This window comes from Triticum dicoccoides, chromosome 7B, assembly GCF_002162155.2.
Source record: "Triticum dicoccoides isolate Atlit2015 ecotype Zavitan chromosome 7B, WEW_v2.0, whole genome shotgun sequence".
Lineage (NCBI taxonomy): Eukaryota > Viridiplantae > Streptophyta > Magnoliopsida > Poales > Poaceae > Triticum > Triticum dicoccoides.
In genome coordinates, this window is record NC_041393.1 from 538,950,943 (window position 1) to 538,972,026 (window position 21,084).

At 45.6% G+C, this 21,084-nt stretch overlaps 3 protein-coding genes and 1 pseudogene across 3 annotated transcripts; all 4 read left to right on the forward strand.

Annotated features, from left to right (window-relative positions):
• The first annotated feature begins 424 nt into the window (after positions 1–424).
• LOC119337559 (nudix hydrolase 2-like) lies at positions 425–4,500 on the forward strand. The gene is made up of 9 exons (XM_037609723.1): positions 425–605; positions 1,272–1,501; positions 2,117–2,182; positions 2,512–2,649; positions 2,790–2,867; positions 2,964–3,014; positions 3,104–3,138; positions 3,723–3,831; positions 3,962–4,500. Exons 1-9 carry the CDS (start codon positions 440–442, stop codon positions 4,184–4,186), a joined length of 1,098 nt encoding a protein of 365 aa, XP_037465620.1. The 5' UTR covers positions 425–439; the 3' UTR covers positions 4,187–4,500.
• Positions 4,501–5,232: 732 nt separating this feature from the next.
• On the forward strand, positions 5,233–11,842 carry LOC119340227 (annotated as a pseudogene).
• A 515-nt stretch (positions 11,843–12,357) lies between these two features.
• On the forward strand, positions 12,358–14,067 carry LOC119335336 (GDSL esterase/lipase At5g03610-like). The gene is made up of 4 exons (XM_037607467.1): positions 12,358–12,863; positions 12,981–13,261; positions 13,362–13,638; positions 13,767–14,067. Exons 1-4 carry the CDS (start codon positions 12,557–12,559, stop codon positions 14,003–14,005), a joined length of 1,104 nt encoding a protein of 367 aa, XP_037463364.1. The 5' UTR covers positions 12,358–12,556; the 3' UTR covers positions 14,006–14,067.
• Positions 14,068–15,361: 1,294 nt separating this feature from the next.
• On the forward strand, positions 15,362–16,274 carry LOC119339085 (GDSL esterase/lipase At5g03600-like; the record flags this gene model as incomplete). The annotated part of the gene is made up of 3 exons (XM_037611256.1): positions 15,362–15,526; positions 15,631–15,907; positions 16,036–16,274. Coding segments are annotated over 3 exons (681 nt in total), but the record flags the coding sequence as incomplete, so codon positions are not given.
• Positions 16,275–21,084: the final 4,810 nt, after the last annotated feature.

Sequence of the window (21,084 nt, forward strand, 5' to 3'; positions counted from 1 at the left end):
TTTGCAAGATTTGAGAAGGATTTAAGAGGGGGGGGAGGGGAAGAGAGGAGGGCCGCAAGTCTAAGGGTTTGGGTCGGGTGGGGGTGTGTGGGGTGGGGGTGGGAGGGGAGAGAGAGTGGGGCCAGCCCAAGTGGAACACAGACTGTGCAGCGCCCAAGAGCTAGGCGCTGCACATTACAGGTGTGTGGCGCCTAGCTCTTAGGCGCTGCACAGGTGCGTGTGGGGCCGCAACTGGACCAGGGAAAGGGCGCTGCACAGTAGGGTGCGGCGCCAGGCTGTCGGGCGCCACACCAAAGAATCAGCAGAGTGAAATTTTTTCATGACCAGATTAGTTTGTGATTTGATTTCTGCCTGAGGTCAGATATGTGATTTCTGCCACCTCGCCCTGGCACAGCTAGCAAGCCGGCCCCCGCAGTAATAAAAGGGCAGTGGATATCAGATGGCCCACTCGCTCTCCCTCTCCCTCTCCCTCCCCACGCGCGCGCCTCTGCTCCGCCTCCTCCGCCGCCGCCGCGGCCCAGCTCACTCCGCCGCGCCGCGCAGACTCCCCGTCTGCTCCGCGCCTCCTCGCCCCCGCCGCGGCGCGCTCTTCCTCGGACCCGGAGGTACTTTTCCCGCTCTCTTGCCCCGCTCGGTCGATCCACCACTGCCCCCAGCCCGTGCTATATCTGCTCGGCTGGTCGTCGCGCGCCTGGCTGTTAACAGACGCGGATTAGGCTGCGCCCGTGTGGATCGATCTAGGATCATGCCAGTTTCTTCTCCTGGATTCTCATTCTGCATCACCGAACTGCGCTCGCGTGGGAGGCTTGCGATCCGGTAAAAACCGCAGCCAACGAAATAGGTGTGGTAGGGGTGGACAAACGTGGAGCGTCCCATTCCCAGATGCTGGGAGGCCGGATCGTGAGCGTAGGCCAAAGAGTCGACGAATTATGACAAGTAAGAAGATGGCCCGTGATAGAGAAAGAAAGGGGATGGTGATGGACACGGTTTTCAAAGACTTTTAACAGAAATTTCCACGGAGTTTTCACACTAATACTGTGGTTTCCACCGGTAACTTTCTCAGTTAATGATGAGCGGCACTAGCACGACTACTATACTACCACTTTCCCTTTTGTCAGTTTACTGATCATTCTACAGTTATGGAGTAACAGAGCTAAAATTTGTAAAATTGTTCACACCACATATCTAGTGCAGTTCTGCTTACGTTCAATGCTATAAATGTGTAATCTACGTAATGACAGTCCATACATTTGCTTGCTCAAATCTGGTAGGTGCGGGTGGAAGACAGAGAAGTGGAGTGGGGAGCAGAACTATGTCGGCTTCCATATATTCGACAACGGTGGACGCTGAATCGGCAATGACCAAGAATGGAGGGGATGTGGATCTGCTGCCGTTCGTGTATGACAAACATGGAGGTATCATTATTGAGATGACGAGCCCGATGGATCCACAAGCCTTTTCAGCTTCCTTGAAATCTTTATTGTCAAAATGGAGGGAGCAGGTAGGTTCATCAGCCATGTGTATACCTCAAGTACATAGGATTTTTTAGTAAGATGACTTGTTAAAAGTTCCATCATCCGATAAAACACATGCGTATATGTGCCGCGCAGCAAAAATACCGTAAATGCATAGATAAATATTTGTCATTATAAGGTATTTGATGCGCAAATGTGATTGCAAAATGTCTTTATAAGTTATCACTAATTTTAAAGTATTTTCAGCTGCATAATGCACTCCCTAGGAAGGCTAAGATCAAGGGGAGAAGCTTTTTTCCTTAGAAACATTGACTCATTCAATTTGTATTTTGATTAGCGGATCAGCAATGGTACCCAAGACAGGCCATCGATAGGCAAAGATTAGTGTATGTGGATATTAATATAAAAATTAATTAATCATGGCTACGTCAAGGAACAGTGTTAGAACTTAGAATGCACAGCTGCATCCAGTTGTTTACTACTCCCTCCGTCCGAAAATACTTGTCGAAGAAATGGATAAAAATAGATGTATCTAGAATTTAAATACGTCTAGATACATCCATTCCTGCGACAAGTATTTCCGGACGGAGGAGTATTTTTTTGTCTGATCTTTCCATTGATTTTACTTGTTTTCATTGTAGGGAATAAGAGGTGTCTGGATACAATTGCCAATCAGCCTTGCCAACCTTATTCAGTCAGCAGTAGAGGTAACTAAACTCACATATTTCATGTTTCTTTGGTAGCGAAACTAGTTTCATGACTTTGTATTCTTGATTTAATTTGTTGCTAAACTTATTCTCGTGTTGGAATACTTAGTAGAATCATGTACTTCTTAGTTGGAGATAACAATTGTTCTAGGTTTTGATATCAGTAGGTGTTAATTTATAACTCTGTCTAAACAGCCTTTCCTTTTTCCCTTTTCAAAGAAATAATAAGAGAGTATCCTTATCTTATTATATAAAATAGCAAGCCAGATTTATATACAGCAAGCTGTTTAAACTTGCTCTGAATCCCTTTTTGCTTCATTTTGATTCAGGAAGGATTCTGGTACCATCATGCAGAGGAAACTTACCTAATGCTTGCGTATTGGCTCCCGAACACGCCTCATACATTGCCTGTAAATGCTACTCACCGTGTGGGCGTTGGAGCTTTTGTAATGAATGACAAAAGAGAGGTATCAAATAAATATGAAAGCACTATTTAAAGGATTCAGATAATCATGTATGTGTGTGGCTATCTTTCTAGCCTTTTAAAATCGACTTTATAGGTAAATTATGTATCTTGTGTCATCACAAGGACTCAATTTTTTTTCAGGTATTGGTTGTCCAGGAAAGAAGTGGTGTACTTAAGGGGCTTGGTATATGGAAATTCCCAACTGGAGTTGTTGAACCAGTAAAAAATTCTCCTCAGGACATGTAGAGATGTTATTCACAGATCTTTCTTTATCATCTTCTCTCATCATAATCTTAAAGATCTTGATACATGTAGGGGGAAGATATAAACATTGGAGTTGTAAGAGAAGTAAAAGAAGAAACTGGGGTATGTATTAGCATATATGTGAACTAATCCTTACAGAATACTCCTATAGCTACTCATACTCTTCCTTTTCTTCCTGGATGATGTGTTAGGTTGATGCAGAATTCGTTGAGGTACTTGCCTTCAGGTAACAACTGGAACTAGTTGTCCTTTTTTTGTTCCCCCATTTCTTAAAGATCCATAGTACAATCATGAATTTTGTAAAAGTCAATCTGATACCAACTTGACAGGTAATGGACATTTATGTGACACCTAGCTGCCTTCTGGTACAGCATGCAAAATACTCCCTCCGTTTCTAAATATAAGTCTTTGTAGAGATTCCACTATGAACTACATACGGAGCAAAATGAGTGAATCTACACTCTAAAATACATCTACATACATCCATATGTGGTTCATAGTGAAATCTCTACAAAGACTTATATTTAGGAACGGAGGGAGTATGTGCTTGAGATGATAAGGAGGTTACTGTGATCTGCTGACACTAACCTCCATAACCTTGTGCTAGCAAGAATAATCTAGGCAAAATTGAAAATGGAACATGTAGTATCAGAGCCAACGCTAAATGGAAATTGAATAGTGAAACCTTCTTTTCTTTTGATCTATTTCAATGACTCTACATATTTTTTTGGCAAGAACCATATGTTTAGCTTGAAGTGTGAACTAACTGTTGTCTCTCTCATGTGGGTATCTCTGCCTACGAATGTGCAGGCAGAGCCACAAAGCTTATTTTGAAAAATCGGATCTATTTTTTGTGTGCATCCTAAGGCCACTTTCCTTCGACATTACTAAACAAGAGTCTGAAATCGAGGATGCTCAGGTAATTCAGAGCATCGTGTTGTTTAATGCCGCGCTCAGAAAAGGAAGGCATCTTTTATTGGTTTACTTCAGTATCTTCTCAACTAGTACTACTGTGTAAACACTGTTGATGCTCGGCTTCTCAAATGCAGTGGATGCCGGTGGAGGAATTTGCGGCACAACCATTCGTCCAGAAACATGAACTCGTGAAGTACATTCTCGAGGTCGGCCTGGCTAAGGCCGACAAGGAATACGCGGGATTTTCACCAATCAGCATAAAATCAGCGTTCTCTCCGAAACAGTCCTTGTTTTACATGAACAAGAGAGACCTGGAGAAAGCCTCAGGATCCATCATCAATACACAAAAAGATAGCTGAAATTTCAATCAGAGTTATGAAAGGGTCGAAGCACTCGTGCCGGATTACTCTGTTGTTCGATTGGTAGCTTGTACACCTGATTTTGACTTATGATGCCTGTCCCCTACCATTATATCGATTCACAGAGATATAACCTAGCAGAAGTGCAACGGAAGTTGTTGTACTCGGACATCAGAAAGGAAGAAATTATTGCAGTACTCGTGTTTTCAAATTTGTATCGATGACCGTACAAATAGTGGAACATGTCAAAGATTGTTTGTTTTTGTTTTTGTGCTGCAGCATCTGTGTAAGATACCGTTGCTGTGCTACCCTCTTTTGACACGTGGTATTGTTATATGGACGGTGCTCCCTCTGATGCAAAATACAAATGTCATGGTTTTAGTTTGACAATTATTTTGGATTGGAGGGGGTACATGATTTAGTAGTACAAATGGAGCTAGCATTGCATATCTAGCAGGTACTCCGTCTGTCCCACAATATAGTGTAAGATGCTATCACAACCATTTTGGTTGTTACTTCTAGTGATCTAAACGCTCTTATATTTCTTTACGGAGAGAGTATATCGGTTGTAAGAACTTTTTTTTTTGCAACGGAGAACATCTCATATTATGGGACGGAGGGAGTGTACCAGTTTGGCGATGGATTTTTGTTGTGGTAGCTTCCTTTCGGTGATCATACGTGCCGCTTCGTCCATTCAAAAAGGCGTCGCTCAGCAAATGCAAGAAGAAAATAAGAGGCAATTGTGGTGTGTGGTGGATTTGTTCCTCTCTTCAGTTCGACCATGACACATTGGTCGGTTATAGGGAGATCGACGAAGAGCATTTTCTGCTGTGTGTCGAGTTTGTATTTCTGATTGTGGACTGATCTGTTGTAACACTTCTCTGAATATGCAAGGGACGTGTTTTTCATTTTATTTTATTTAAAGTTCGGGATCAAATCAGGCGGTGAAAGGAGCAGTTTCCCAGTTAGGCAGTTAACCACCACACTAGTTCAAAACTTCAGATAGTTTGGTAACTGACGGGCGGCGCCCGGCCGGCCGGCTTTTGCACCGTCTCCGCGACTCCTTCCACCGTGCTCGCTCGGCTGCTCTGCCATCCGCCGTCTTGCGCCGCTGACCCTTGCCGCCACGCAGACTTCTCATAGCCCTGCCCATCCAGTGCAGGACGCTCTGCCGTCGGACCGCCTGGACCAGTCGCCACCTCGCTGCTCTCTGCCCGCCAACCACCTGACTGGGTGGTGCTGCGCAGCCACCGCAGTATCTACCGCCGGTGCTAGAGGGGAACCAGGCGTCCGTTGGCTGGACTCGGTGATCGAGCCCCATCTAGCACCGACGAGGGACTTCGCCCATCGCATACCCTTTGCCGTTCGCTGGTCCTCCTGTGCACACCACCTGCTCGACCGAATGCCCCACTAGACCAGGGCGGCTGACTCCATGTCCTTCCTGGCATCTGGCCGCGGCCGCCTCCTGCAGGACATCTCCAGGCACTGGCCACCACAGAAAGGTGCACGACCTATCCATCATCACGACGTCTGCTCCGACATAAAAAAGTTGTGCCACTAATGCTGCGTTTTTTTTAGTTTTTGAACTAGGACGTTACACGGCGTGCTTCCGGCGTTACAAGGCGCATTTCTTGCTGGACGGGATTGAGGATGCAGCGGAGAGCGCCGTCGAATCGCAGCAGCCGCCGGTGTCTCTGGCGAAGAGTCTGGCCTCTCTGGCCGAGGAATCAACAGTTGCTGCTCAGAGGCAGCGGAAGCCCCTGTCCCGGATGGAGCGGAAGAGGCTGGCCGAGCTCCGGATAAAAAAGAGGGTCAAGGCGCAGTATTTGAATGGCAAGTTTTACGATCTCATGGGTAAGGTGGTGGCTAGCATTGATACGCTGGAGGATGCTTACGACATTGTCCGGCTGAACTCTAATGTCGATCTGGCATCTGCAAGGGACGATGTTTGCTTCAACGCATTGGCAGAGCAGCTCAGAAGCGGAGAGTTTGATATCGCTGTGAATTCTTTCTCAGTAGCTGCAAAGAGGCAAGGAGGAGAGCGCATTGTTCTTCCACGGCTCAACTTGAAAGTTATCCAGGAAGCAGTTAGGGTGGTGCTTGAGGTTGTTTACAGACCTCAGTTCTCCAAGATATCACATGGTTGTCGGAGTGGGCGAGGATATCACTCGGCACTAAGGTTCATATCCACTGAAATTGGGGTTCCAGATTGGTGCTTTACTGTCCCCTTGTACAAGGAGGTAGACAGTAATGTAGTCTTAAAGCTTATTTCCCAAATACAGGAAAAGATTGTGGATGACCAGTTAGTGGTATTCATGCAAGATATGTTTGATGCCGAGGTGATCAATTTGGTATTTGGAGGGTTTCCCAAGGGCCATGGAGTTCCACAAGAAGGAGTACTTGCACCAATCCTGATGAATATATATCTTGACAGCTTTGACCATGAAGTATTTAGGATTTGCATGAAATATGAAGGCCTTTATTCAGGGGCAAAAAATGTTGCAGACAACCAGGGCTCCAAGTTGCGTCTCTGGTTTAGAAGTCAAATGAAGGACAGGGATCTAAATAATGAAAATCAAACAGAGGTCCAGCCAAACATGAGATTATATGCTTGCAGATACATGGATGAGATTTTTGTTGCAGTTGTGGGATCCAGGGATATAGCAGAAACTGTAAAGTCTGAAGTTGTTGATTACCTAAGCAAATCGCTTTACCTGAAAGTTGATGATGGATTGTGTCTTGTACCAGTAAAAAACAACCCCCAGGGGTTGCAGTTTGCTGGCACCATAATTAAGGCCGCAACAAAAGAAAGTGCTGCACTGAAAACTGTTCACAAGTTGAAGGAGAAGGTTCGTTTATTTGCTTGTCAGAAGCAAGAGATATGGGATGCTATGAATCTTAGGTTAGGAAAGAAGTGGTTGGCATATGGTTTGAGGAGGGTAAAGGAGTCTGAGATCAAGTCACTTCGTCTTAGTACTCCGTTGCTGGATCACATTGCACAATTTAGGAAAGAGGGCATGAAGACAGACCATTGGTTCAAAACTTTACTCAAGGTATGGATGCAGGACATCAATGCCAAAAATGAAGCTAATGAGGAGGTGCTCCTGTCAAAATACATTGCTGAACCAGCACTTCCGCAGGAACTCAGAGATGCTTTTAACAACTTTCAGAAGCAGGCTAAAGACTATATCTCATCAGAAACTGTTGCTACAGAAGCACTGTTGTCCAGCTTAAAGAATCAGGAATCAATGTATACCTGCCCTGATGATCCTGCCATTAAGATTTATGCGCCTCTTAGTTATATCAAGAAGTGCCTCAATCGCTATGGTGTAACTAATCTTGAAGGTTTCCCTAAACATGTTTCAGCCCTTGTCTTGCAAGATGATGAGCTAATCATAAGTTGGTTTGCAGGAATAATTCATCGTTGGGTAAGATGGTTTTCTGAGGTTGACAATTTTAAAGAGCTTCAACTTATGTTAGTTGAATGTGTCAGGAAATCCTGCATTCGGACACTATCTGCAAAGTACAGAATGTACGAAAAATTGACAGAAAAGCGGTTTGAACTTGATGATTATGGCATTCCAATGATCGAGGACTTTGAGGCAATGATAGCACAGCTAGAACCTACTTCTTCCTCAGTTTCTGCTGATGAAGCTCTGACATATGGCATTTCTAGTAGTGGCTTATGTGTGCTCACCCTCTCAAGAGTTAGAGTCCCGGCTCGGAAATTCAACTGCTTTGTCATGGGCTGCCAATCTTCATCACCAAGTTTGTACATTATTCATGTGAAGGAGAAACAGCGGTTTCCAGGATGGAGGACAGGTTTCTCATCATCAATTCATGGGAGTTTAAATGGCAGACGAATTGGGTTGTGTACTCAACATGTTAAAGATCTATATCTAGGGCAAATCTCCCTTCAGTCAGTTGATTTTGGTGTGCTGATTAGATGACTATAAGATGACCCTGAGGTTTCAGTTTGAGAATATTTTTCCCTTTTATTGTTTGCAAATTTTAGCTGCTCCCATGATTCTCTGAAATAATTTCTTTTGCAAAGTAAATTTACTGTTTTAGATGAATTGACCATTTTTCAAGAAGCACACATGTGCAAAGATTATTTGAAGATTTATAAACTCTGTCCAAAATTTCAAAACTGCTTCTACAAATTCAGAAAGTATATTTGTATTTTGAGGGAAACATTGCTTCAACCTGATGCATCTCTGTTCTGAATCTCCGTATACTAAGTTCATTAGCTGCCCTCTTCTAGTCACGATGACTCTCTACTGCTATTAAGTATTAACACTTACTTGCTCGAGACTTCCCTTCAGGAATTGGTGAGTTAGAAAACTTTGGTGCCATCGCTTCAAACCTTGCAAGTCTGGCCAAGCTCTGGGTGCTCTCTGTATGTGTCACTGTGATGACATGAAACTTCTCATATTCTTTCTCAATGGTTTCTTCAGTCAGGCTGCTCTCTAAGTTTCCTTTGTGCCTGGGGTGTTCCTGGGCTTTCTGTATCATTTACATCTTGTAGGGTCCCATGATTAAACTGTACTGAATGTTCAGTGACGATTTTAAACTTGGACTTGCTGAATTTTCCTTCAGGGTCATGGTCACGGCACTCTGATTCCAAGAGGCTGGACGTTTGCTGTTCCAAGGTCATGAATTACATGACCATCCAAGTTCAATCAATAACTATGCTGCTGGCTAAGAAGGCATCAAGGGTTCACCGCCATGAGGGTCCGCCATTTGTTTTAGTCGTTCTCAGGGATTATCAGGTTAGTTGGGGTACTGATGTTCATATATATGTTTCATATTGATTATGATCTGGTTTCATCTCCAAAGAACTGAAGGAATGATTGCAAACAATATTAGCTAATGAACATGGAGTAGTCCAGGATCTTATATTGTCCATTTCTTTGTTCCACCTGGAAATAAAGAAACTAAGCAATCGGCAGCTCTAAGAATAAGCGTGACTTAACATCACATGCACGCTCTTGCTTCTTTACCATTTGTTCTGTTACTGGCTTATAATCTATTAAAGGTTAGTGCTCTCAACTTATGTCACTGGAATGCATTTGAATCTGGTTAGTTTTAGTTATTTCATACCGTGATGGATTGCAACAGATCACATTATTAAACACGAAATCATTTGTACGTAGCCATAGCAACCAACGCAAAGCTGTCATCCCACCTGGATAAGAACTCAGCTTGTCACCACTCACTAAGTGCAAAACTTGTTTGGAACGCCAAAGAGTGGGTACGTATAAATTACTCCCTCCATTCCTAATGATAAGTCTTTAAGAGATTCCAGTATGGACTACATACGGAGCAAAATGAATGAATCTACACTAAAATACGTCTATATACATCTGTATGTAGTCCATATCGAAATCTCTAAAAAGCCTTATACTCCCTCCATTCCTAAATACAAGTCTTTCTAGATATTCCAATATGGTCCGTATTGCAATCTCTAGAAAGACTTATATTTTTAGTGTGTAGATTCACTCATTTTGCTCCCTATGTAGTTCAGATTGGAATATCTAGAAAGACTTATATTTAGAAACGGAGGGAAGTATTTAGGAACAGAGGGAATATATGTCACCTGGATCTGTTGAGAAAAAAAAATGAGACCAACCCAAGGGCTAACCCTCGTTGGCTTTTCTTTATAGGAGAAACTCCGTGAGCACCACGCGTCCGTGCCGGGACTCGAACTCTGGTGGGCTGGCAGCAACCTTAGCTACCCAGCCAACAGGTCGACGCCCTGTCCTCCTGGATCTGTTGAGAAGAACGATGATAAAAGAGAAGATAACAAAATAATTTCGATCACATGTACAGAGTCACAGTACAGTACACCCACGGGTCGGTGGTTGGAAATAGTCCAAATAGTGTGTCTACCACGCGGTACCTCAAATAGTGCAAGACTGCAAGTAGGACCAACCGTGTGTGTCTGTGTGGTACCAAGGCAAATACAGCAAACTTGAAAGATGCTACTACCTACTGGAGGTCACTTCTAATTTGGAGTGTTCTTATTGCCAATGGTTTCTTCCTCCTTCATCAGGCCTATGGAACTCTGAGCAACGCCGACCTGAGCTGCCATTAAATTTGCGAGTTGGGCGACCTGCCGTTTGCCGGAGTGATGGATGCCGCGGTGCACGTTCTGGTGTTCCCCTGGCCAAGGCAGGGACACATCAACCCCATGCTTCATTTCGCCATCGCCCTCGTCGACGCCGGCGTCCAAGTCACCTTCCTCCACACCGAGCACAACCTCCGCCGCCTTGCCCAGGTGCCTCTGCCACCTCGCCTACGCTTGCTTTCTATCCCTGATGGCCTCCCGGACGACCACCCTCGCAGCTTCTTGGAGCTCTTGGAGTCCATGTGCACGACCAGCAGCGCAGCGTACCGTGCCCTGCTCTTGTCCGTTGACGTGCCGGTGACATGCGTTGTCGCCGATGGCACCATGCCGTTCGCCATCGACATCGCCGAGGAGCTCGGCATCCCGGCGCTCGCCTTCGCCACGCACAGCGCCTGCAGCTACCTGGCGCTCCTGTCCATGCCCAAGCTCCGCGAGCTCGGCGAGAGCCCCTTCCCTGCGGACGACCCGGTGTGCGGCATTCCAGGGATGGAGGGCTTCCTCCGGCGCCGAGATCTTCCTCGGGGACTCTACTGCGCTGAACAAGGCGACGGAGACCCCTGGATGCTCAAGCTCGCCGAGGTCACCGCTCGTTCCAGCAAGGCATGTGCGCTCATACTCAACACCGCCGCGTCCATGGAGCAGCCAGCGCTCGCCCACATTGCGTCGCGCACAAGCAACGTGTTCGCCATAGGCCCGCTGCATGCCAGGTCGAGGTTCGCCGCAAGCCCAAGCCTGTGGAGAGAGGACGACGGGTGCATGGCGTGGCTGGACAGCCATGAGGACCGGTCCGTCGTGTACGTGAGCCTGGGGAGCCGCGCGGTGATCACACACGAGCAGTTCACCGAGTTCCTCTCCGGCCTGGTAGCTACTGGGTACGCCTTCCTCTGGGCGCTCCGGCCGGACATGGTCCAGATGATCAGCTCGGCGCTCCTCCGAGAAGCTGTCGGGGCGGTGGAGGGCAGCAAGGCACGCGTCGTCGAGTGGGCTCCTCAGCGGGACGTGCTGCGGCACCGGGCGGTGGGCTGCTTCCTGACACACGGCGGATGGAACTCGACGCTGGAGTGCGCCGTGGAAGGCATGCCGATGGTGTGCTGGCCCTTCTTCTCCGACCAGTAGATCAACAGCCGCTTCGTGGGCGCCGTGTGGAGGACAGGGCTGGACATGAAGGATGTCTGCGACAGAGGCGTCGTTGAGAGGACGGTGAGGGAGGCCATGGTGTCCTACGAGATCAGAGGGGTGGCCCAAGCTATGGCGTAGCAGTTGAGGCTGGATGTCGCGGAGGTGGGGTCGTCGTCGTCCGAGTTGGAGCGGCCCGTCCGCTTCATCAGGGAGCTCAGCATCAGGTCCTGTTGAAGCCCAGAACCAATGAGGACTAGCATAGCCTCTCATGCACTACATGTTCAGTTTCAGTCTCAGAACTTATTCTAGCATTTCCCGAACATATATATGGAAGATGAGGAAATGTAAGAGGAATTCGGTCTGTTGACTTGACACCATTTCAAGGCAGTTCCCCACAATTATGTTCTTGTGATATAAATTCAGATGTGCCAATTTTTACTTTGGTAGTCACTTGGTTCCACTTTGTAAGAGGAAAATTATGCTTATTAGTACCTACCAAAAGTCCTCATGAGAAGCACAGCTTCTTATGAGCATGCATGAGCATCTTTCTATTCAAGTATGACTGGTTAAGTACTTATGTTCTATAGTTAGAGGCTCAGAGCATATAGTATGAGCTGCGGTTTTGAAGAGCCCTCCCCTATGCAACTGCTACTGAGAAGGTGACAACCGCCACCGTTGAGCTGCTACAAAGGCTCGGAGACAGAGCAGAAGGTAACGCGCCGACGGCTCCAACTCGGGCGGAGGATCACAGCAAAACCGGAGAGAACCCCTTGGCATCCGGCAGCGCGGCCGACGAGCTGACGGCGGGGTGGAGGAGGTCGTGGCCGGAGGAGGGGAAGAGGGCATGCAGAGGATGCGCGGGCCTCGCGAGACGAGCAGCTGGTGCCTGGTGGGCTCGGCCAGTGAACGATGTACCGTCCATGAGTCGTATCCGTCAATCCGTGTACGACTCCGGTCGTGGCCGCAAGCCCGATTTCGACTTGCTTTCCTGGTCCTGGTGTACGAGCATATATAAATTGAAGAGAGGGCCAGGCCATGGTATACGAGCATAGCAGACAAGCGCTTTACGTAACTGGTTTTTCGTTGGCGAAAGAGTTGGCCAGCAGTAGTAGCTGGGATCGATGAAGCTTCTTCCGGCCGTCCTCGGCCTCGTTCTCATCCTCCTCCTCGTTCTGAATCCCAATGGCGCGGAGGCCCGTCCTGCGCCTACCGGCGGCCATCAGAAGAAGGCGTCGAGCTACACCTTCTTTGTCTTCGGGGATGACTTAGCCGACAACGGGAACCTCCCTCCGACCGACCCCGTCACTGAGATGTCGAGGCAATGGGCCTACCCCTACGGCTCCAACTACGTCGATGCCGATGGGTTTCCGCGGCCGAATACTCCGTCCGGCCGCTTCTCAAACTATAAAATCCTGTCGGATTTCATCGGTAAGTGCTATGTTATATTACCATAGAAAAAGTACTATGTAATCTCATGTGATGTTGTAATCCCTGCTGCATCGTAATTAACCCTACCGTACTCGCTGCTTCACTAATAACTTGCAGCAACCATGATGGGGTTGGAGGAAGCACCTCCGGCGCATGCCCTCACAGCCAAGAAAACCTGCGACCCGTCCGGCATGACCTTCGCTACGGGTGGTGCAGGTGTGTTGCAGAGTACATCGCATGAGGTCCCCGCCCTTGCCAAACAGGTCGACACCTTTAGAAAGATGGTGAAGGACGGGACCATCACAGGAAAACAATTGAGTCAATCCGTAGCGCTCGTGGCCTTCTCTGGCAACGACTATGCAGGCACCAATGTCATTGGCCTAAGCAGTCCCAATGATGTGAGTGTCATATCAACACACAATATATGCACGCACTAATTTGAACAATTAATTCGTTTGTGCATCTTACTAACTTATAATTTTCATGTATGCGATGTAGATTAATGCTTATATTGAAAAGGTGACAAAAGAGATTGCAACTAATGTGGATCAATTGCTGAAGCTTGGGGTGACAAAGGTTCTTGTCAATAACTTGCACCCTATTGGTTGCACGCCGTCACACACCCGAACCACCAACTACACCACGTGTGATATTTTTGGAAACTTGGGTGCATCCATTCACAACAATAATCTGAAACAAGTTATGACATCAAAGAAGAATGTCTACATCATCGATGTGTACACCGCCTTCGTCAATATTGTGGATCATGCGGCAGGTACGTATCTACATGCATTCAAAAGTGTCTCATTATTCTAGAATTATCTTAATCTAATTAGATGGGGTCTGATTGTGTACTTAAACTACTTTATCTGAACATTTTTAATTTCATGTGCATTAATGTAGGTAAAAGCTCGGAGCTGTCTAAACAATTCAAGCGCAAACTATCGCCATGCTGCGAGAGTTTGGACTCGAAGGGTTACTGTGGACAGCAAGGCGAGTCATCCGCGGAGCTTCTGTACACTGTATGCGACAATTCTAATAGATTTTTCTATTGGGACGACATGCACCCGACCCATGCAGGGTGGGAGGCTGTCATGAAACAGTTGGAAAAACCCTTGAGGGAGTTTGTAAATCAAGCCTAGGGGCTTTATGTATTTGTGTAGATCTTTGTATCCATTATGACAACCTTCTGATTGTATTTGATAGTTTCACGTATTTCAAAGACTGAGATTTTCCCGATTCCATAATGAATATTATATTGTATTTGCATCTTCTTTTGTGAAGACTATATTTATAAGAAGTAACTAATGTCATATGCCACATCTACAATAAAGATGTGTTCTAGCTATACAAATTGAGTACTTGCCTATATACGACTCAATAAGCTCAAAGCAATTTCAAACCGGTTGAATTTTTTGTTGTCGGTTTATAGGTAGTCTACCGGGTCAGCATCTTCTACGGGTGAAAGGTGCTTTGTCTTTGAACTCACGACTAAGGAGGGTAAATTTGCCTATGGATATGCGAAAACTTTCTTCTAACCACGGCGACCATTGACCTCTTTATCTGGACCTTTTGCATGTCTTTAGGATTGCCACGTCCCATTGATTGCGTCTGGTATAGCTATCTCATTTGTATTCAGAAACTGGTATTCATCCTCTATGTCCATGTTCTGGTACAAGTTCTTCTTTCATTTACTGTTTATATAGCTTCATGTATCAAGTCTTGCTCCCGGTCCATGGCAGCTCACACACGATGCGCGCCCATACCTGGACGAACTTCATCTATCCACCCCGCGGTTACTTGAAGTTTAGTAGCAATACTTATCAAAGCCCAATTTGTAAATTAAACTTTTTTCCTACATAACTGGTCATTTAGGCTCACATTAACGTTAAAAACATGTCAAACATAATCAACATAGCACACCACTCCAACTCAAGCCCACGACCGCTGATACAACCAGTTTGTCGAGGTGCATTTTTTTGCTTGATTTTATCGTTGCATGACGATGGTATCATCCCGAAATAACACGCACGTGTACAGTGCTAGCCCAACCAAATTCTTTCTATGTAATTCATTTGTTTAAATTAAGCATTTTTTTGGCTTTCCAAATCATTCGCCACGCCGATTCTTGTTTCTGTGCGTGCAAAGCACACCCCAGCATTTCCTCCATTTATTATCCTAGAAGGAAAAACTCTTGCCAACTCGTTCACACCATTCAGATATTAACGACTGACCCAACATCCACATCTATTGAATATATTATGTATGTATATTGTGTCGTAGACGCATCTCCTAATTTTCCTGTATAGTTGAGGTTGTGGCCCCGTCTTATACTACATCATAAATACGTGCCTAGTGCACCCGATCAATGCATTGAGAGTGACACGGCCCAAACCTCATCTTCTACATGGTATCTATCGCAGTATGATCCTAAACCTAACCCTAGCCGCCACCGCCGCCGCGCCTCCATCGCGCCGTCGCCGCCGCCACCCCCTCACACCGCCGCCGCCGCCACTGCCCTGTGTCGCCGCCTACCCTTCAGAAAGATGGTCAAGGACGGGACCATCACAGAAAAACAACCGAGTCGATCCGTAGCGCTCGTGGCCTTCTCCGGCAATGACTATGCAGGCACCGGCGTCATTGGCCTAAGTAGCCCCAACGATGTGAGTATCGTATCAATGCACAATGTATATATGTGTACACTAATTTGAACAATTAATTTGTTTGTGCATTTTACTAACTTATAATTTCCATGTATGCGATGTAGATTAATGCTTATATTGGGAAGGTGACAAAAGAGATTGCAGCTAATGTGGATCAATTGTTCAAGCTCGGGGTGACAAAGGTTATTGTCAATAACATGCACCCTATCAGTTGCACACCATCACACACCCGAACCAACAACTACACCACGTGTGATATTTTTGGAAACTTGGGGGCATCAGTTCATAACGATAATCTGAAACGAGTTATGACATCAAAGAAGAATGTCTACATCATCGACGTGTACACCGCCTTTGCTAATATTGTGGATCATGGGGCAGGTATGTATCTACATGCATTCAAAAGTGTCTCATTGTTTTAGAATTATCTTAATCTAATTAGATGGGGTTTGATTGTGTACTTGAACTACTTTGTCTGAACATTTTTAATTTCATGTGCATTAATGTAGGTAAAGGCTCAGAACTGTCCAAACAATTCAAGGGCAAACTATCGCCGTGCTGCGAGAGTTTGGACTCGAAGGGTTACTGCGGACAGCAAGGCGAGTCATCCGCGGAGCTTCTATACACTGTGTGCGACAAGTCGAGAATTTTTTTCTATTGGGAAGACGTGCACCCAACCCATGCAGGATGGGAGGTTGTGATGAAACAATTGGAAAAGCCCTTGAAGGAGTTTGTAAATCAAGCCTAGGTAGCTGGTTATATATATGTGTGTAGAGCTTTGCATCCATGATGAGAACCTTCTGATTGCATTTCATAGTTTCAAGTATTTCAAAGACAGGATTTTCCCGATTCCATGATGAATATTATATTGTATTTGCATATTCTTTTGTGAACACATGGAAATAACTCTATACCCCCGCAACTAGACCCGACAGTCGGATTGGCGGGGCCGATAGCTTTTTCTTCAAACAATCCACGATGGTTCACTAGCCTATCGCCATCCCGAAGTGACCTTTTTCCAAACATCCAAACGGTAGTCCACTAACCCTGGACTAATGGTTACATGCGGTTGACTTGACTGATATATCTATTGTATGGGCTTGTTTTCTACTCCCTCCGTTCCCAAATACTTGTCTTTCTAGGCATTTTAAATGGACTCAACATACGGATGTATGTAAATATATTTTAAAATGTAGATTCATTTATTTTGCGCCGTATGTAGTCACTTGTTGAAATCTCTAGAAAGACAAGTATTTAGGAACGAAGGGAGTAGCTGCTACCTTCAATTCTACAAACCTATGTACCCAACATTGATGCCTGCATGCATCCACGAACTAAGGATATAAGTAACCTTTTTTCGTTATAAGTGTGTAGATGTATGCCATAGACATAGTCGGACTCCCTCGATTTCAACTGCATTTCAGTCCATGGTTGCTTCACTGATGCACATAGACAGTCAGTAACTTGTGAGATTGGCTTAGACTCGGTCAGCCCCCTTAATTAGGGACAGTAAAAGGATGCATACTTACATCAAATACACGCCAGAGATAGTCTTCGATTGAGCTAGTCATTGATGCTGATAAGTTGACAGTACATTGATCGATCCATGGAAGCAATCAAGCTCATCCAAATGCTGGCCAGAGACGGCGATCATCGATTGATGGTTGTACTACGAAAATCTGAATAAATTCACATGCAACCCAAGAATGAAGGGATGAATATGGAGCATGCAGGAGATATATGTATTTATATGCCCCGCTCCAGGTCCTCCCTGGTGTCCAGGACGAATGGACGATGTACGCCCCAACGAGACACTCGATGATGTTCTTCATTCTCTACAGACCGCGTCTTCTAATTGTGCCCGCCTCTCTATCCGCTCCCTCTCATGCACACAACAACTGCCCACACTGATTAGGAGAGAGGCAAACAAAGTGGCATACTATGATATTTCTAAGTTTTGCTTTGATGCTCGTTCTGATGGTTTTGTTAGTGGGTGATGCTTCTGTTAGGTTGATCTCCACCGGGCGGCCCACCGAGCCCTTAGATCTGCGTCCTAATCGGGGGCGCTCAACCCACTATAGTTGGATTGCCCCCATCACCCACGCTATATAAAAAGGTGGGGACCGGCGGCACGCCTTACGAGGTTCCAAAATCCAATGCGGAACCAAGCAGTAAGAGAAATTCATCATGGTAATTATTAGTCGAAAACCAAAGTGGACCGACAAACCATACCGATCTAGGTCTAGAGCAGTGCTGACAGGAAGCTCCGCCACCACCTCGCTATCTCTCTGTCCACTCACCGCCGTCATCATCCCACCATGGCCACCGGCGGTAACTCTTCGGGCCTAGGCGAAGGTAGGACTACCGTGGATCCCTAACCGATCCAGAGGATCTAATAATGGTTTCAGAACCTGTTTTGGGTTAGAGTTTTTTCGGTAGAAAGAATCAAAGCAAAAGTTTCACCCCTCCCCAAAGAACCCTAGCAGGGCAGAGAAAAGCAAACAAAGATCAACACAAAAGTTTTCACCGGAGAAGGGCCTCGGGCCTCGGCGGCAAAGAGCGTCACCGCAAGGCCGCGCATGTTCCTCTCGATCCCGTCGCGCATTGGCAAGCCGAGGCGACAGGGACGAAGAACCAACCCCTCACAGGGGCAAAGTACATGCACCACCATCGAGCCATTTGACGGCGGCGCGTTCACCCTCGAGGTGCTCGCGCACGCCGGCAAAGGGGTCAACGGGGGCGCTGCATCGGAAACGTCGCCGAATCTCAGTCTCTTGCTGTAGACGGTGGTGGATAAGAAGAAAAAGAAGGGGAGCAAAGAAGGCTCGCGTGGCGCGGTGACACTCGTCGCCGTCGCCGGCGGCCGGGGCGAAGCCCTTTTTTCCTCCACAGTCGTCGTCTTCAGGAGAGCAGAGGAGGGCTGGACCTCACCTCTCTGCCACTGGAAACAGAGAAAGAGGGAGGAAAAGAGGTGAAAGGGAAGGAGAAGGAGGGGAAGGGGAAGAGGCACGCGCGCCGCGGCAGTTCGCCGCCGTCGTCGGCAGCCGCAGAACCCCGACACCCCGTGCGGGACAGAGGCGCGTGCGAGGGGTGGGAATGAGCGCTAGGGTTCCCCCGATGGCCGGAGCTTGTTTTGATCGGGCTACATGATTTCATCCGACGGCCAGGCCGCAAACCCTAAGCCGCGCTGGGCCAAGTGGCAGAAAGTGGCCTCGCGGCTGGGCTCTGGCCAGCTATCGTGGCTAGGCGCTGGTCGGCTGGCGCGCTGGGCCGAAGCTGGGCCAGCTGCAGTTTTTTTTTGTTATTTGTCCAGTTTTTGGGCAGATTTCAAATAGTTTTTCTATGCAAACTTTTTTCCAACGTAATTTTTTGTTTAGAAAATAGAAAAGTAAATAGAAACAGTTTCTGAAAATGAAAATAGAAAATTTTCGTAAAAAGAAATGTTCATGAATTTTACAAAGAAAATAATAAAGTTCATGAATTTTTATTTGGTCAAAGAAAAGTTTCTGCAAAGAGTAAATAATTAATAGTGCTCTTTTACAAAGAAAATAAAAGTTTAGATAGAATTAAGTTTTTAAGAGCATGTTAAAGTGATTATTAAAATGAATATGATTATGTTATTTTTTATGACCAACGTTGTTAATAACATGATCATGTTTTATTATTGAAATTTAAAGGTGCATTTATTTCTAATATTTTGCCCAACGACAATATAGATTTAATTGCATAGACAATTGTATGTTTAATTTGACCAATGTTAGATTGATACATATGATTGTTATAATGATCTCACTTAGATTGTGATTTCAGGAGGCTACCATCTGATGAGTTGCCTAAAAGATGTTCCGACACTCGGAGGTGACAACTACACTGAGTGGAGGAAGAAAGTAGACCTGGCATTTGTCTGTGCTGAGGTGGACTGGGTTGTGGACACTCCACAGCCGGTCAAACCTATAGAGCCTATCAGAGAGGCCACCGATGATGCTGCTGCTTGGGATAAAAAGAGAGGGGATCATGCTCCTGTGGAGATGTTATATTCCATAGAAAACCAAAAGTGGGTCAATGCAAACAAAAAGTTCATGTCATTTATAAAGAATACAACTGAGGACGCCATTGTGGGCTCAATTGGAGAGTGCACTTCCGCAGGGTAGTTGCTTACAAAGATAAAGAGACAGTTCGCTGGCTCTTCAAAGATATATGCCACCCAGTTGTTAAAGCAACTTGTGACAAGAAACTACACAGGTAGTGGTCATGAAATAAGAGAGCACATCCTCAGGATGAGCAACATGGTAGCAAAGCTCAAGCCCATGGATACGGATCTGGAGATCAAACCAGCGCTCTTGGTCCACCTGGTCATGGCTTCACTGCCATAGGAGTTTGAAACCTTTGTCGTAAACTACAATATGTCACTTGAAACATGGGACATTGAAAAGACAATAGCAATGTGTGTCCAAGAAGTGGACAGACTCAAAGCCTCACATGGTGGTTCACTCAACTATGTGAAGGATAACAAGAAAAAGAATTACAAAGGTTCTCCTTCAAAGCCACATGGAAAAGCCCACACACAGCATCAACATCAGCAGAAGTCTTTTCCAGTAGACAAGGATACATGTCTCCACTGTAAGAAGACCGTGCATTACAAGAAAGACTGCCCTGATTGGCTAAAGTCAATCGTGGCAAAAAGAGGTGACAATATTGTTTCCTTTGTAAATGAATCCTTGTATACACAGTTTTCAAAATCTACTTGGTGGATTGACTTAGGAGCAACTGTTCATGTTGCAAATTCTTTACAGGGATTCCATTCGACACGGACTACGGAAAGAAGCGAAAGATGCATTGAAGTGGCAAACGGAGTTGAAGTAGAAGTTGCAGCTGTCGGCGACATCTCCTTGGAGTTGGCTGATGGATTCAAGCTTCTACTTAGAGATGTTTTATATGTTCCATCATGTCATAGAAACTTGATTAGTGTTTCATGTTTGGACAAAGATAATTATGAATGTTATTTTGGACATGGCAAGTGTGCCATATGGTTTAATAATGCTTATGTGCGTGATGCTTTACTACACGATGAGCTTTATTTATTATCACTATGTGAAAAAGTGCATTCTGTATGTAATGTGAATGAGCATGTCGCGTCGAATAAAGAACAAAAGAAAAGAAAGAGAACTCATGACTAATCAAAGTTATGGCACTGTCGCTTGGGTCATATTTCGAGGGGGGGAATAGAAAGATTAGTGAAAAGTAAAATTCTTCCTCCGTTAGAGTTCTCAGACTTAGAACAATGCATAGATTGCATTAAAGGAAAGTATATAAAACAAATGAAAAAGGGTGCAACCCATAGCACATGCACACTAGAAATCATTCACATTGACATTTGTGGACTATTTCCAGTGAAAGTGTGGATGGATATGACTCGTTCATAACATTCACAGATGACTACTCTCGCTATGGATATATTTATCCAATCAAAGAAAGATTCGAAGCGTTGGACAAGTTTAAAATATTCAAAGCTAAAGTTGAAAATCAGCATGATAAAAGAATAAATATAGTGAGATCTG